Source organism: Penicillium rubens (genome assembly GCF_028828025.1).
Source record: "Penicillium rubens strain IBT 27055 chromosome Unknown utg000004l_segment0_segment0, whole genome shotgun sequence".
In the NCBI taxonomy this organism is placed as follows: Eukaryota; Fungi; Ascomycota; class Eurotiomycetes; order Eurotiales; family Aspergillaceae; genus Penicillium; species Penicillium rubens.
This window is the reverse complement of record NW_026890602.1, coordinates 3,947,715-3,962,881: the sequence shown is the minus strand read 5'-3', so window position 1 is coordinate 3,962,881 and position 15,167 is coordinate 3,947,715. Positions and strand designations below refer to the sequence as shown.

The 15,167-nt window shown below is 48.5% G+C and overlaps 7 protein-coding genes across 7 annotated transcripts; 5 read left to right on the top strand and 2 right to left on the bottom strand.

Moving 5' to 3' along the window:
* Positions 1-110: 110 nt before the first annotated feature.
* N7525_011468 (alpha/beta fold hydrolase) lies at positions 111-2,885 on the top strand (the record flags this gene model as incomplete). The annotated part of the gene is made up of 2 exons (XM_002560540.2): positions 111-1,908; positions 1,957-2,885. 2 exons carry the CDS (start codon positions 111-113, stop codon positions 2,883-2,885), a joined length of 2,727 nt encoding a protein of 908 aa, XP_002560586.2.
* A 983-nt stretch (positions 2,886-3,868) lies between these two features.
* N7525_011467 (glutaredoxin) lies at positions 3,869-4,622 on the top strand (the record flags this gene model as incomplete). The annotated part of the gene is made up of 2 exons (XM_002560541.2): positions 3,869-4,238; positions 4,306-4,622. The coding sequence occupies 2 exons, from the start codon at positions 3,869-3,871 to the stop codon at positions 4,620-4,622; spliced, it is 687 nt and encodes a 228-aa protein (XP_002560587.2).
* A 673-nt stretch (positions 4,623-5,295) lies between these two features.
* N7525_011466 (uncharacterized protein) lies at positions 5,296-6,012 on the bottom strand (the record flags this gene model as incomplete). Its single annotated transcript, XM_061215500.1, has 3 exons — positions 5,296-5,637; positions 5,730-5,931; positions 5,993-6,012. 3 exons carry the CDS (start codon positions 6,010-6,012, stop codon positions 5,296-5,298), a joined length of 564 nt encoding a protein of 187 aa, XP_061068012.1.
* A 592-nt stretch (positions 6,013-6,604) lies between these two features.
* On the top strand, positions 6,605-8,611 carry N7525_011465 (triacylglycerol lipase family protein; the record flags this gene model as incomplete). Its single annotated transcript, XM_002560543.2, has 4 exons — positions 6,605-6,688; positions 6,814-6,944; positions 7,021-7,819; positions 7,877-8,611. 4 exons carry the CDS (start codon positions 6,605-6,607, stop codon positions 8,609-8,611), a joined length of 1,749 nt encoding a protein of 582 aa, XP_002560589.1.
* Positions 8,612-9,197: 586 nt separating this feature from the next.
* N7525_011464 (uncharacterized protein) lies at positions 9,198-9,573 on the bottom strand (the record flags this gene model as incomplete). The annotated part of the gene is made up of 2 exons (XM_061215499.1): positions 9,198-9,227; positions 9,400-9,573. The coding sequence occupies 2 exons, from the start codon at positions 9,571-9,573 to the stop codon at positions 9,198-9,200; spliced, it is 204 nt and encodes a 67-aa protein (XP_061068011.1).
* Positions 9,574-10,528: 955 nt separating this feature from the next.
* On the top strand, positions 10,529-12,067 carry N7525_011463 (uncharacterized protein; the record flags this gene model as incomplete). The annotated part of the gene is made up of 5 exons (XM_002560545.1): positions 10,529-10,821; positions 10,883-11,217; positions 11,274-11,578; positions 11,636-11,807; positions 11,862-12,067. The coding sequence occupies 5 exons, from the start codon at positions 10,529-10,531 to the stop codon at positions 12,065-12,067; spliced, it is 1,311 nt and encodes a 436-aa protein (XP_002560591.1).
* A 1,314-nt stretch (positions 12,068-13,381) lies between these two features.
* N7525_011462 (uncharacterized protein) lies at positions 13,382-15,083 on the top strand (the record flags this gene model as incomplete). Its single annotated transcript, XM_061215498.1, has 8 exons — positions 13,382-13,545; positions 13,602-13,740; positions 13,804-14,020; positions 14,071-14,211; positions 14,275-14,489; positions 14,542-14,739; positions 14,801-14,944; positions 15,000-15,083. The coding sequence occupies 8 exons, from the start codon at positions 13,382-13,384 to the stop codon at positions 15,081-15,083; spliced, it is 1,302 nt and encodes a 433-aa protein (XP_061068010.1).
* Positions 15,084-15,167: the final 84 nt, after the last annotated feature.

The window sequence follows — 15,167 nt, the reverse complement described above, 5'->3', positions numbered from 1 at the left end:
CTTATCAAACATCTTTCGCATGCAGTAGATCATGCGCGCACCCATTTTACCCTGCATCCGATCCTTGAAGTTTGTTCGTTCTAAGGGTTACACCCTTAGACTATTGAACTATGTCGAACGAAAATCCCGTGCAAGCAGAGTCGGCTCTGCTTAGTCGGCGTCGGCGTCGTAAATCGCTCCCTTCGCGCAATGGGACCGATCCAACCTCGCCTGAAGTCATTTCCTCCCTCATTTCCTCCCTTTCCACCATCTCCGTACCTCTAAACTCCCACTTTGACACCATCCCGAAGATCGACAACGAATCAGACCCAGGATTGCCAGAAGTACCGCACACCGCGCCAGTGTACTCCATTCCGCCATCCGAGCAGCATGGGTTTGGAATGAGTTACGGTGCCTACAAACCAACGGTCGAGCCACCCGCGCTACCGGAGAACCCATTTCTACACCCCGATGATGCGGCCTCGTCGCCTGTCATTCGCATGGCCCGGGCACCCCCGTCACCAAAGTCCCCCCGATCGCCGAGATTCAAACCGTTCAGAACGGCCGACTCATCGTCCACTCGCCCAGCTTCAAGGGAATCTTATACATCTGTGATAGCCGCTCCTGAGCCTTCCTCATTCGGAACGATCAGCACGGAGCCTGGTCCCCGTCTGTCGACCCCGAGCATTGCGTCGAATAGTTCTGCAGGGCGGACAAAAAGCCTAAAGGGTCAATTGAGTCTATTGAAGAGGTCATCACGGGAATTCGTGGGCGAAAAGGATCCACAAATCGAGCGCCTACGAAAGACTACTAGCTACAACGACAGTCTACGACACAACGTCCCGCGCAGCCGAGCAAGCTTGCGCTCATTGCATTCCATGGCGGAGGTTACAGAGGAGGCTCGCCCTGCGGACGTCAAGGAAGAGCCATACGAAGAGAAAGTCGCAAGCACCCCAACCAAAGATTACCAATCGTTCCACGGTACTCCAGATGCTAGCAACCCCGGCGGAATTGGAAGCGGTAGAATCATTCCAACTCGCGACTCATCTCTGCGGCATCGGCATAGCCAGTCGTCAAGCTCGAAAAAGCACCGGTCTGCTCGTCATAGTCGATACTCGTCTACAGCCAGCAAAGAGTTCAATACAGACAATGGATTACCAGGGACGAGTAATGACGCAGAGCAGGTGACCCGCCGCATCCAAGAGGTGAAAGACCAGCAACAGAAGATCAAGACCGAGCTGGAAGTGGGAAATAGCCCTGAACATTCCACCAAGGCGAGCCCCGCGAAGCAGGCAAAGCCTTCAAAGGTATCACGCGTTCTAGGATATGATGTCAATCAGGCCATGCAGAATGGACCACGTCGTGATCGGCCATCTTTCAACGAAAGTGCTCCTTCTCCAAACGTGATGACAGGGAAAAGTCGAACTGGGAGCCGGCCAGGAGCACCACTCGCACCGAAGTCTACCCACCTACCATCGCAGTTGCCCAAGTCATCCGTGGAAAGACCAGATTCCGAGAGAGCTAGATACAGACAGTCCCTGGAGCCAATTACACCAACCACCCATCGCCGAACGCCATCCGGTCACCTGTCCCATCTGTCAAATGGACGCCCCTCGTACAGTACTGAACGACCATCCAGTGCAGATTCAATTGATCTTGCTGTTGACGACTACATCTTTTCGCCGAAGCTGACTCAAAGAGTGATCCACCCAACCACCGGCCGCTCCATCGCCTTCTCCGAAGTCGGTAATCCTAAGGGCCATGTCGTGCTTTGCTGTGTCGGCATGGGTCTCACTCGGTATCTGATGGCATTTTATGATGAGTTGGCCCGGACACTCAATCTACGACTGGTCACATTGGACCGCCCTGGCGTTGGCGAGAGCGGCCCACACCAGGGAGACGAGCCGAGCACCCCTCTCAGCTGGCCCGGTAAGCAAGACTGCCGAGAGATTCTAATCCTGCGCTAATCAGTAACAGATGATGTTGCAATCGTTTGCAACCACCTCCGAGTGACTAAATTTTCCATACTTGCCCATTCCGCTGGTGCAATCTACGCCCTTGCAACGGCTCTCCGAATTCCGCAGCATATTCGTGGTCGCATTCATCTCCTAGCTCCATGGATTCCCCCATCTCAGCTGTCCAACATCGGCTCTAAGAAGGAGCCCGCGCCGACCAACGCGGTGCCTTACTCCCAGAAGATTCTTCGTGCTCTTCCCACATCTCTCCTCAAAGTGGCCAATTCCAGCTTTATGAGTGCCACTAGTGCCAGCATCACCACCAGTTTACCCAAGTCCCCGCGACGGGCCAAGCGCAAGGCTGCTACCAAAGAAGCTTCCAATGCGACCGCCATCCCTCCAGTACCGCCCATACCTTCCGTTGACCCCAACCCGCAGACCCCGCGAGTTGACATTGTACCGAATATCAAACCGTCCGCTTCAAACACCGCGTCGTACAGAAAAAGTGACGCGACTCTCGGGTCTCGCGCAAAGTCTCCAGAGGACGAAGTCGAACGACAACGTGACTATGATACTCGTCTCACCTACAAGATCTGGGAGCTGGCCACCACCAACGCCAACCCGGCAGTTGATTTGCTGACCTGCCTCGAGCGTCGCCAAACAATTGGATTCCGCTACGTGGATATCACGCGATCTGTGGTGATCCACCATGGCAGCAAAGACCCTCGCGTTCCAGCGGAGAATGTCCAGTGGCTTGGTAAGACGATGCGCCGCTGTGAGGTCCGTATCCTTGAAGGTGAAGGCCATGGCCTCATGGCATCTGCTGGTGTCATGGGCAATGTTTTGACCGAGATTGCCAAGGAGTGGGAGGACTGGACGATCCTTGTCCAAGGCAAACGCCGAGCAACTGTCAGCCATGCTGCACGGCCTGGACTCTCGATCCAAACTTGATCTCCCCAGTCTGCCATATTTCCCCCTTTATCGGATGCCAAAGACATCTTCACTTCCAGCCCTGGTGGCCCATCTTCCCCTAATTACCATCGCACTCATTTCGGCAGGCTAAGCCGCAGCTGGTCTGTGGTTCCCACTGTTTCTGACCTACACCTTGAACTTCTATATCCTATCATTTATCCTTACCCTTTTCTTACCCGTCTCTTACCCGTCTACATACACCTACTCGAGGTTCATGCCCTCTCTATGATTTACTGTTGACATGGGTTTTGCCTTTGAACAAAAGAACCCGTCTGATTTAGCATAATACCCAGTCATGCCATATACTAATCAATATTGTTAATTCACCTTGACTTGTACGTCAGTACATATATAGTAGAAGTAAAAGTAAGACAGGATACAAAACAAGCATATATTATTTACATCATAGCTCCGCCAAGCATCAGCGCTCAGACGGGGCAAACCCGCAAATCAGGAATGACATGGCCCTTGGCCCCTTGACCCCACTTCTCCTGACCTGCCTGGAACTTCTTGATATCTTTATTGTTCCTGAAAGATTCAGGATCAAATCTGCAGGTGTCGAATGTTCCAAATTCGTTGAACTGTAAGCTCTGCCGGGAACGGAGGAATTCTTGGCTTCTGGAACACGTCACGTTGTCTCGAATTCACCCCGGACCTGACGACTTGGAACATTTTGGATTCAGCCTCTCTTTTTTCTTTTTTCTTTTTTCTTTTTCTTTAATACAAGTCACAAGCCGCGAGGCTATAAGCGCAACTCTCCATGCCTTCTTCCCAACGGCGGCTTCGACTGGTCGTCATTGCGGTCATCGCGCTTCTTTTCATGGTCTTTTACTACACTGTACATCCCCGGATCTCCCACTTTCGCATTGTTTCTTCAGATATCTAATACAACGAAAACAAATCCACAGGGCGATGCCACAAAAATCCAAAACCAAAAGTTCTACCGGTCGACCATCGACGCAATGAAAGCTAAAGAGCAAGCCAAGCAGGCCAAGACCCAAGAGAAGATTCAGCATCCTGTACATGCGCCCGGTCAGAATGTCGCTGCCGGTGCGGGTGCCGGAGAAAAGGTGCCGGTCGCCGAGGTGGAGAAAGCTGCTGTTCCTCCTGCTACAGATAATGAAGATACGGAGGAGGTCTCGATTGCGGGACGGACGAAGATGACCGTTCCCAAGAAGGCGAACCAGGATACGCCGTCAGAGGTTCAGTCGGAGCTCAAGAGCGAGGAGGAGAAGGAGCGCGAGGAGAAAGCGAAGAGAGAGCGCGAGGAGAAGGAGAGAAAAGAGGCCGAGGCGACAACGGAGCTCAATGCGATCCTTAAGCGGGCTCCAGGTATGTCTCTTTCCATCTTGCCTCCGTTTTCCATTTCTTGCCCGTGTCCAAGACTAACAACCCCCAGTGATCGTCTTCTCCAAATCCTACTGTCCCTACAGCAAGAAAGCCAAGTTGATCTTGCTAGAACACTACTCTATCGAGCCGAAACCGCTCGTAGTCGAATTGGACCAGCACCCGCTTGGACCGTATCTGCAGGCCCTCCTCGCACAGAGCACGGGGCGTCGCACTGTGCCCAATGTGCTTGTGAGTGGGAAGAGTATAGGTGGTGGAGATGATATTGCGGCATTGGATCAGCGCGACGAGCTGGCTTCGACGCTGCGACAAATGGGTGGAAAATGGATCGTGGATGTGTCACACCACGAGGTTGAGAAATCACTGTGAGGTTAGTATTGTAAAATAACTCGAAGTTTCAAGTAATAGCCATAGTCCATAGCCCTGGTAGAGAACTCAGGGGAATGGTCGTTGCAGCTGATTTGTATCGTACATAGGAGCGAACTTGCTCAGGAACTCCAGGCTCCAGCTTGTAATATTTACCACATGTACTTCTACTTGCCTATCACTCAATTAAGATCGGTGGAACAAGTACCGGTACAATTACTGATAAGACGATAAGCTGATAAGGAACCCTAATTGCGCTAGACCCAAAAGGGTCCTAAGCGACGCACAATCCCGTGACATCCAATTTCGCTCCACCACCAAGTCCATTCGAATTTTGAACCTCCCCGACATCGACAATCTACACCCCCGGCAACCACCAAAAGTCACGTCAAGATGCGGTACATTCACTCCGAGGAACGGCTGCCCATTCTGGACAATGGTGAGCGAATTTCTTTTTTGTTGAAGGATGGAGGAAGCCGGTCGCACACAATACAACTTCTCTTTTGAGGGCACGAAATTCAACACAGCCTTGCACGACACACCCGATCAACATCCAGCAATGCAGCAGAAGCAGGAGGGAATATTGTGTGGGATTGGCGACTCGCACACCTACCCGGACGATCCAATGATTTTGATTACTCAAAATATCGAATTCTACAAAAAGAAGTGCCGTTAACTAACCCAAATCTCTTTGTGCTCTACAGTGAAGGTCCACATTAAGTCCCGCATCGTGACTGTCGAGGGTCCCCGCGGCAAGCTCGTCAAGGATCTCTCCCACATTGCCGTCACCTTCGGCCGCCCCGAGCAGAACGTTATCTCCATCGAGCTGCACCACGGTGCCCGCAAGGGTGTTGCTACCCTCCGTACCGTCCGTACCATCATTAACAACCTGATGATCGGTGTTACCCGTGGCTTCAAGTACAAGATGCGTTACGTCTACGCTCACTTCCCCATCAACGTCAACATCGAGCCCAACCCCGAGACTGGCCGCGCCGTTGTGGAGATCCGGTATGGAACCCTGGAATTTACGGCTTTACCGATATAATTTCGAAATTATACAGTGGAAGTCGATTATGATGGAACTAAAGCTAATTTTTTGTTATTAGCAACTTCCTCGGTGAGAAGTACGTCCGCCGCATCACTGCCCAGCCTGATGTCGACATCGCTCCCTCCGCCAACGTCAAGGATGAGCTCGTCCTCACCGGTAACTCCCTCGAGGGTGTGTCCCAGTCTGCCGCCGACATCCAGCAGGTCTGCCGTGTCCGAAACAAGGATATCCGTAAGGTGAGTTACATGAGCATACGCACCTTCACTGAGAGGACCGAAGTCTCTGAATATATACTAACCATTCCCAGTTCTTGGACGGTCTGTACGTGTCGGAGAAGGGCAACATTATTGAAGAGTAAATGTGCCGCTTGGGAATGTATGGGGTGTCTGGGAGAGGTTTCTTTAATTTCGCCTACTTGCATATAGGGAAGCAAAGCGAAATGTCAAAAACAAAACGACCCTTTTGAAATTCACTGATTCCCTTACGCGAAAAACGTCTTTGTATGTGGCATGTAGAAATGTGCGCCCGAGGCAATTCTATTATTTCATTTAATACTATAAGTATTGAGTAGAGGGATATACTACATGTTATATTCCACGGGGTGTGGTTGAAGAATTGGGAGGAATCTGGATCGATCTGGTAGTTCCAACTCCAACTCTCCAACTCTGCAACCTCCAACCTTCCAACCTCCTACTTCCACAATTCATCCCCATGACCAAATCGAGACCAATCCATCTTTATAATACAGCTATACCCGAATACATATCATACTTAATCACTCAGTTTACTATCGGTCCAGTACCACTGCCTCAATCTCAATCTCCAATCCCCTAGCGCAACGTGCGTGACGTTATAGCATGTGAAAGCGAATACCGGGCCCGCATGTGCACCTCTCCTTCCACCAGCCACAACGCAGACACATTCCTCGAAGATAAAAATGGGGTCCTGGTGGCTCGGTTTGTGGAACATTGTTGGTGCGGTCTGGAATATGGTGCTTGATGTTGCTCAATTTTGGAGAGACGTGAGTGTTGCATTCCAATCCTGGATATTTTGTATGCGGGGGATCTGAGCTCGAGATGGCAAAGAAGAAAAGACCCACAAGACATAACATCAAATGTAGTTTTCGGGCTAATAAGTGTCCTCCAGAAACTACTATCATGGTGGCATTCCAAATCCCCTCGGGATCGACTCTTTCATACGCTAGCCAACGCGCAGAGCTACGAGGAGTGGGAAGAGGCGGCATTTGAGCTCGACGAGCTACAAAGTAAAGATATATGGTATGGAATCGAACCATACTAACCGAACCCAGCGCAAAACCCAGTGTACCAAACCACCATCTAACCAACTACGCAGGCGCCAAAACCCCGTCAGCCGACACTATGACTACCGCCTAATCCTCGGCCGACTCGAAGCACTGATGGGCGCGCGCGAGTCAGAAGACATCCTAACTCTAGTAAACCTACTACGATCAGGGCTAGTGCGAAATCTGGGTAACATAACCAGCACGAAGCTATTCACGCACGCGTACGCAGGAACCAAGCTTCTAATCGACGACTACATCACGCAAGTAGCGCTATCAATCCAGTACGTGACGTCGGTGCCAGGAGCACCGATGCACCCGAGCGGGTTTAGCTCGCAAGCGAAGCTAGAGCTGCTGCATGATACGCGACAGGCGTTTGGGCGTACGACGCTGCTGCTGCAGGGCGGGTCTGCGTTCGGGCTGTGTCATCTTGGTGTTGTCAAGGCATTGCATTTGCAGGGCCTATTGCCGCGTATTATTACAGGCACTGCCACTGGGGCGATGATTGCTGCGCTTGTGGGGATTCATTCTGAGGATGAGTTGTTGCCGTTGCTTGATGGGGAGGGCCTTGATCTTTCTGCTTTTGAGAGGCGAAAGATGGTTAGTGGTGGTGGTGAGGGGAACTCTGATTACAGTTGGGTTGGGACGTTCTATCGCAGGATGAAGAGATTGCTGAGGAAGGGGTATTTGTTTGATGTTGGTGTTTTGGAGGAATGTGTTCGGGCTAATGTTGGGGATCTCACGTTTGAGGAGGCATATGCGAGGTCGAAGCGCATTTTGAATATCACCGTTGCGACGACGGAGAAGAATGGGACGCCGAATCTTTTGAATTACTTGACTGCGCCGAATGTGGTATGTATTTCTCCCCTTCTCCTGGCCAGTACCAATGATTCCTGACGCATTTTCCAGCTCATCTGGTCCGCAGCGGTAGCATCCAACGCTTCTTCCTCGGGTCTCTATTCGCCTGTAACGATCTACTGCAAAGATGAAACAGGCACAATAATTCCATGGCCACACACGCAAGACACAGTCTTCCGACCCTGGCGACACGTGCAATACAACGAAGGCGAATCTCCTCTCTCACGAATCTCGGAACTCTTCAACGTGAACCACTTCATTGTCTCCCAAGCCCGACCATACCTAGTCCCATTCCTGCGCTCAGAACTGAACCTCCTAGACCGACGCCAAACAGGCTGGAACAACCTCTCGCGCTCCGCAATGCGATTAATGATTGTCGAACTGCGTCACCGGCTCCGCCAACTCGACTACCTAGGTGTGTTACCTGCTCCACTGAGCAGACTCCTCATCGATGAGACGATCCCCGGACCGAACCTAACTCTCGTCCCGGACTTGTGTTTCTGGGATCTGAGGAAACTGTTCCAGAGTCCGACGAAAGAACGCGTGTCTGAGTGGACGCTTAAGGGCGAGAGGGGAGTTTGGCCGGCGATTAGTGCGCTGAAGGTTCGGGAGGCGGTTGAGATTGAGCTTGATAGGGGATATCAGCTTGTTAGGCGACGTCGACCAAGTGATGCTTCGCTTTCGGTGTCTGTGCCGAAGCAGGTTAATGCTATGAATGAGGGGGTTCCTCGGCGTAGGAGGGGCGAGAGTGAGAATGAGGAGGGGATTCTAGCTGATCGGGAGTGATGGGTTATAGAGTTGCCATAACTAATGCAGACTGTTTCTATATCTGCATCTGCATGTAAACGGTGTACTTTGGATGCTTCGGGAAAGCAATAAAAGACTACAGTGGTTTTCGACATCTTCATTCTTTAGGGTTGGTTCATAAGGATATCAATTCTGGTCACATCATGTTTGATGGTGATAAATTAGTGATTATTCTACGGTTGATTTTGGCTCTTGTCTATTGACGGAGTATGAATGCGCACGACGAGAACGTACAGCTGTGTCTACCTGGGAATGATCCCAATGTCCTGGAGATTCGGATTTGGCTTGAGGATGACTCGCATGCTTTTCAGTTTGATGTCTAGTACTTCCTACTTGTTCCTGAGCCCAGATGAAATTGTCAAGTGATGTATAAGTAACCGTATATAAAACAAACTAGTTCACCATCTCCCCAAAGAAAACCTACTGTTCTACGTCTCCAACACACCTCGTGCCTTTCCCAGTCTCAAAAACATGGCACTTCCTTTGCTCGCCAGTAACTGCAGTAACAATGAAAGTTAGGACGAGTCTCTCGTCCTGAGGGTTGAAGCAGGATCGATGGACGGGGTTATTGTTCACGGCCGTAGTATTCCAGACCCTAGTATGCAAGTTAGAAATGGAAACGAAGCATCAGACCAAATTAAGGATAGACTTGCGTTAGTTCAGCTGTTGCAATCGGTCCAAGTTTCTAGACACAGTTAGTAAATCTCCAAGTATCTCCTTCATTGTATGCAACAGTTTAGGATATGAGGAGGGACAATGTTCTATACCTGTTCAGCTCCCCCACCGCGTGCGAAAAACGTGTTGACAGCAACAACCCAACAACCTTCAAGTTCTTTTATGCTGTGGCCTATAAACTTGACATTTTCTGCTGCTATTTTGTTGCGCACACGCGCATTCTTGTGCCGTTCGACAACGGTCCAACCGTCGTCAAGCAAAGACATAACCTAGGAGGGTGATATTCGGCGTTCTGTCTAATAAACAAATTCCCTAAGGGAAGCTGTTCCCATTTTATCGCTGCTCTAGCTGGAGACTTCCCTCTATCGAATATAGTAGCACACAATGACAGTGTATCATCCTGGGTCGGCACAAAACCTGGATCAAGAAACATAACTGACTTCTAAGGGATGAAAAACCATTGTTCACATATTCTAATGTAGTTTCTCTACTTGTATGAAATAAACTATCCGGCAAATATGAGGACCTTGAGACGTAGTCGTCAATCGACGTCATTTGAGTTTTCTTTGTGACCTGAATAGAGTAGCAACGTGCTTACAATGCTATTGTATTTACGCTGTGGCAGACAATTTCCGACGAATTGAGGTATCGAAAGGTCTTTCAGATAAAATGCAGTCTCGTGTCAGAATGAAAGGAAAGACGGCGATAATGATGTTATTGCAGTCATGGGCTTTTAGAATCGCCAATCCAGAGACTCAGACAGGAGAGTCAGATAGGGGGTGAATGAGTTTTTGCCACAGGTCTTTCAAATTTACAAATTTAAAGAAAAAGAAGGACGCCTAGAATATGTGTTAAACATGCATGCAGCCTATATATAGACACAGGGGGGGGTTGAAAGAACTGGCAGAGGGGGTTTGATGAAATAGCGTACTAGCAGGCATTATTCTTTCTGTCTTTGCTGAAACGAGGTCTCCAGTATCTGCTAGCAAGCCAAGAAATCTTTCATCAAAGCCGATAGTCTAAACTAGTTGATCTCCACCGCTTCGTGTCTCAGACGAAGATGAAAGAACCTCGGACTGATAGAGTGCCAGTCAGACCATTAGTCATCAAAGCCCTAACTCTTGGAGGTTCCAAGGTGAGCCTCTCTTTGTTGGGCATTTTCACATAATAAGAACTGCTTCTACTGTGTCCTCTCTCTAAATCCAAACCCACTGGACAACCATGACCTCTATTTTGGAATGGCTGAAGAGACTCTTCGGCAAGAGGCTCTTCAACTTGGAATGGTTGAGGAGCCTCTTCAGAAGGTCTCTCAAGTTTCCTGTCTCTTTCCCAAAAGCCGGCTGGGCTGTTATTCCTGCCGATGAGAAAGTCGAGGAGGAACAGATGCCAGGCTTTTATGAGCAAAACTACTTTCTCCCTGTCACTATGGGTGAGATTTTGCTCTCCCGGTATCAGGCTGTTGGTAAACTCGGATGGGGAACTACATCTACCGTTTGGTTGGTTCGAGATCTCGAGTAAGCTAATATTCTCTTCTCTCATTTATTATGTATCTATGCTAATACTGAAAAAAATCAGAATGAATGACTATAAGGCATTGAAGCTTTTTGCTCTCGATGTATTTGCTGCTGAGGAATCTGCATTCTACGACCAGACCAAACAGGGAAATCAACAACATCCTGGAGCAAATCGAGTGAGGGCAAAGATAGGCAATGTAATGATTCCCCGAAAAGACTGGATGTACTATGATGACCATTTGGCCCTTGTGCAAACGCCTCTGGGGGAGAGTTTGCAAGATCTCCAAATACGTTCGGCGGGTGAGCGCTTGGACAAGCTCTCTATCCAATCGACCATATATCAGATGTTGCTAGCACTGGACTATCTGCACACAGAATGTCACTTGATTCATGGGGGTATGAAATGGTTCCTGACCCGAATTTTTCTGAAAGACGACTAATCTCTCTGACAGATATCAAGGGGGATAATATCTTCCAAGAGATCGGGGACAAAACTAGGCTCGACAGATATGTCCAGGCTGAGATGGAGAATCCTTCACCACGAAAGTTTGCGGACGACTATCCTATCTATCGCTCCAGGCCACTTGAACCAGCATCCGAGTTGGGCATACTGCAGCTTGGAGATTTCGGCGCCTCCGCACAAGGAGACCAGCCACGCAACGGTAAAATCCTCCAGCCTGGTCTTTATCGATCGCCCGAGGTGGTGCTGAAAAAGGAGTGGAATTATCCGGTTGATGTTTGGAACTTGGCTGTCTGGGTAAGTTATACTTGACTGGTTCTAACGGACTCTACGTTCTAATTTACTTCAAATTAGGCCTGGTGTGCATTCGAGGGCAGTCCACTCTTCCAATGTACCGACACCTCCGAAAACAAGCGTTCTTACTCCGTCTCTCTACATCTTGCGCAATTTACTGGGTTGCTGGGACCACCACCACCTGATCTCATAGAGCCTGACACCATCAGTGCCGAGTACTTTGATAAAGACGGTAGGTGGGATTTCACCCTTAGAGTGCCTCACATCTATTAACTCTATCTCATAGGGAATTTGGTAGCCAAGGACCGCGAGGTTAAGATGACCAGTTTTGAAGAGTTGGAGAAACATCTTGAAGGGGAGGACAAAGAGATGTTCTTGGACTTGATGAGGGGGATGATTACATGGCGACCAGAGGATCGAAAGACCCCAAAGGAGTTGATAAAACATCCATGGCTTCAAGCTATGGATACCTGCTTCTCACAAGCCAACTGAATAGACTCTCTCCAGATATCTCGCTAGACAGATTTGCCAATTCTCTTTCATAATCGAATGTCCTTTATTCTCTCTCCCTTCGATATATATATGATGGATTTTGTCCTGTTTCTTTTCTTTTATCTAGAGTACATGGTCTTGGATTATATATCATTTTCGGTTAGGACCAAAAGGCCCAAGGGCAAACCAGCCCTAATCATTTCTCTTTCTGTACATGTACTTAATGTTCTGAACGAAATGCCAACTCTTTTACTAGAAACAACCAATAGACAGCAAAGGCGAGATTTGTACCCTTAGTAATTCTAGGCATACCGCAATAACCTCGGTTCATCGCTATCTACGGGGTAGTTGTTAAAGTGTGAAGATCGACCAATAGGACAGGTCTTACTATGGCCGATGGTGTAGATTAACAATAGCCCAGACAGGTCAATTCCTTGATGCAACCTATTCGCTAGAAAGGGTAAATGGGAATGTAACTTATTATTCAGTCCAGTTACAAACTCCGATGAAAATTAGAAACATGTCCCGGATTCGCTTGCCCTTTCGAGCTGGCATTATCAAAGTGGCCTTGGATATAGAAGCCCCATCGGCAGAGATATGGGTCCAGTGGATGCAAATGCGTTATTTTCTTGCCCCAGCTTGTAGGTTATAAGTACTGGTACCTAGATAAGGATGCTCCATGGTGGAGAAACCCCACGGGGAAATGTCGGAATCGGGGAAGGAAAGTGATTCCGAACGGGATATGGAGGCGGCAATATCAACCCTACCTAGGTATCTACTACCTAGGTATCTAGTTGGATTACCGTGATTATCGACAAGAATGAGGTGGAATGGAGAACCTGGGGTAAAACGCCTGGGGAATCATCGAATAAGCGGTAACTTGGCTAATCTAATTAATCTAAATCATTCACCGAGAAGGATGGACTAGTTTATCCACCTGCGTATGTAGACATGTAGTCTCAAATATGATATCCTATCCTAGTAGACCACTATCAGCGTAATGTGTAGTGATTTGTACAAATATGTATTTATGATTCCTAATCAGCATATACTTTGAAGCAAATGTCGGCAATATGAACAAACTAACTACATACATCCCTGTCTATGCTTATATCCACAGTTACAGTTACAGACAGAGATAGACACGGGCATATCTGTCTGTGAATGGAAGGAGAAGACCTTCCCCGCAAATCCCCGGAGCTCAGGGGAGGAATGCCTTTCCCTATGGCTTAATAGTATCATTGATATATCCATTCGACTTAATATACACTCCCTTCATATTCCTCTATTCCTTTTCATTATAACACCTTCGATATGAGATCCGAAATTGTTGATATACCTAGCCCCGTCGAGAATGAGCCGACTCAAGACACAGAAAGCCAACATGGGGAAATAGAAAAGCCTGGTCTTCCCGAACGACAGGATGCTTTTGGAGACGAAACAAATGCAGAAATCAAGTACAAGGTCTTGAAATGGTGGTACGTGATACCAATACTAATTCCTGTCTTTCTCATTTTACTGATATGGTCCCCAGGCAAGGAGGCCTTCTGATGGTTGCCGAAACCATCTCCCTAGGAATTCTCTCCTTACCAGCTGCTATAGCTGGGATAGGGCTGGTTCCAGGATTGATCCTCCTTATTGGACTTGGCTTACTTGCTACCTACACAGGATATGTCATTGGACAGTTCAAATGGAGATATCCTCATATCTAGAGTATGGCTGATGCTGGCGAGCAGCTGATGGGTCGGTTTGGTCGAGAGTTGTTTGGAACTGGACAATTGCTCTTCCTGATCTTCCTTATGGCCAGTCATATCTTGACCTTCACTGTGGCCCTCAATTCTATTACTGGTCATGCCACTTGCTCCATTGTTTTCGGTCTCGTTGGACTGATCTTGTCTTTGATTCTTTCTCTTCCTCGAACTCTGGAGAAAATGTCCTGGCTTTCACTTGTCTGTGAGTATACAGATCATCCTGATCTGGTTCTAAATCCTAACTATGAGCAGCCTTCATCAGTATCTTTGTCGCCGTGATGGTTACAATGATCGCCCTCGGAATACAAAACAATGGCGCCGCTGTTAAGCCAGTTGTCGAAGCCAATCTGGTGACTGGCATTATGTCGGCCTGTAACATCGCATTTTCATACGGTGAGCCCTGAAAAATAAAGAACGAAACCCAAAAAACAACACAGCCTAATCATCCGTCTATAGTCAGCCACAACACCTTCTTCACATTCATGGCAGAGCTCAAAGACCCCAAAGACTTCCCGAAGGCTCTTGCACTTCTACAATCCATTGATATAGCCCTTTACATCGTCGCTGCCGTTGTGATATATTACTATACTGGAGCAGATGTTGCTTCACCTGCCCTAGGCTCAGCTGGTCTGTTGATTTCCAGGATAGCCTACGGGATTGCCCTTCCTACAGTACGGTACACCCTCGCCCTGTATTTAAACACCCAACAGCTGACCATTGAAGATTGTGATTGCTGGAGTCATCAACGGCCATGTCGCAGCAAAATCACTTTACGTCCGCATCTTTGCTGGCACTGACCGCATGCACAAAAGAGACTGGGTGGCCATGGGTTCCTGGGTTGGCATTGCATTCGGCCTTTGGGTCATCGCCTGGGTTATCGCTGAAGCGATTCCGGTATTCAACAACCTTCTCAGCTTGATTGTAAGTGCTTCTGAATCATCTACTTTGGAATCAATCTCTGACCTATGCTTTGAACCAACAGACTGCACTGTTTGGTAGCTGGTTCACCTTTGGATTTACCGGCATGTTTTGGCTACACATGAACAAGGGGCTATGGTTTTCTTCTCCCAAGAAAATCATGCTGACTTTACTCAACTCGTTGGCGATTTGCGTCGGTGTCATTCTAGTGAGTATCTCCCTTGGATATTGCCATGTAAGGAAGTCAACTAATCTTTTCTTAGTGTGTTCTCGGTCTCTATGCGTCCGGATCGGCCATCCATAACAACCCTACAAGCGCTAGCTTTTCGTGTGCTAAAACCGAGTGAACGCAGGCCTTGACTTTATATTCCATAGACACATACATATGCACATAGATTAGATTGAGTCAACAGATCCTCTGCATTACAGCG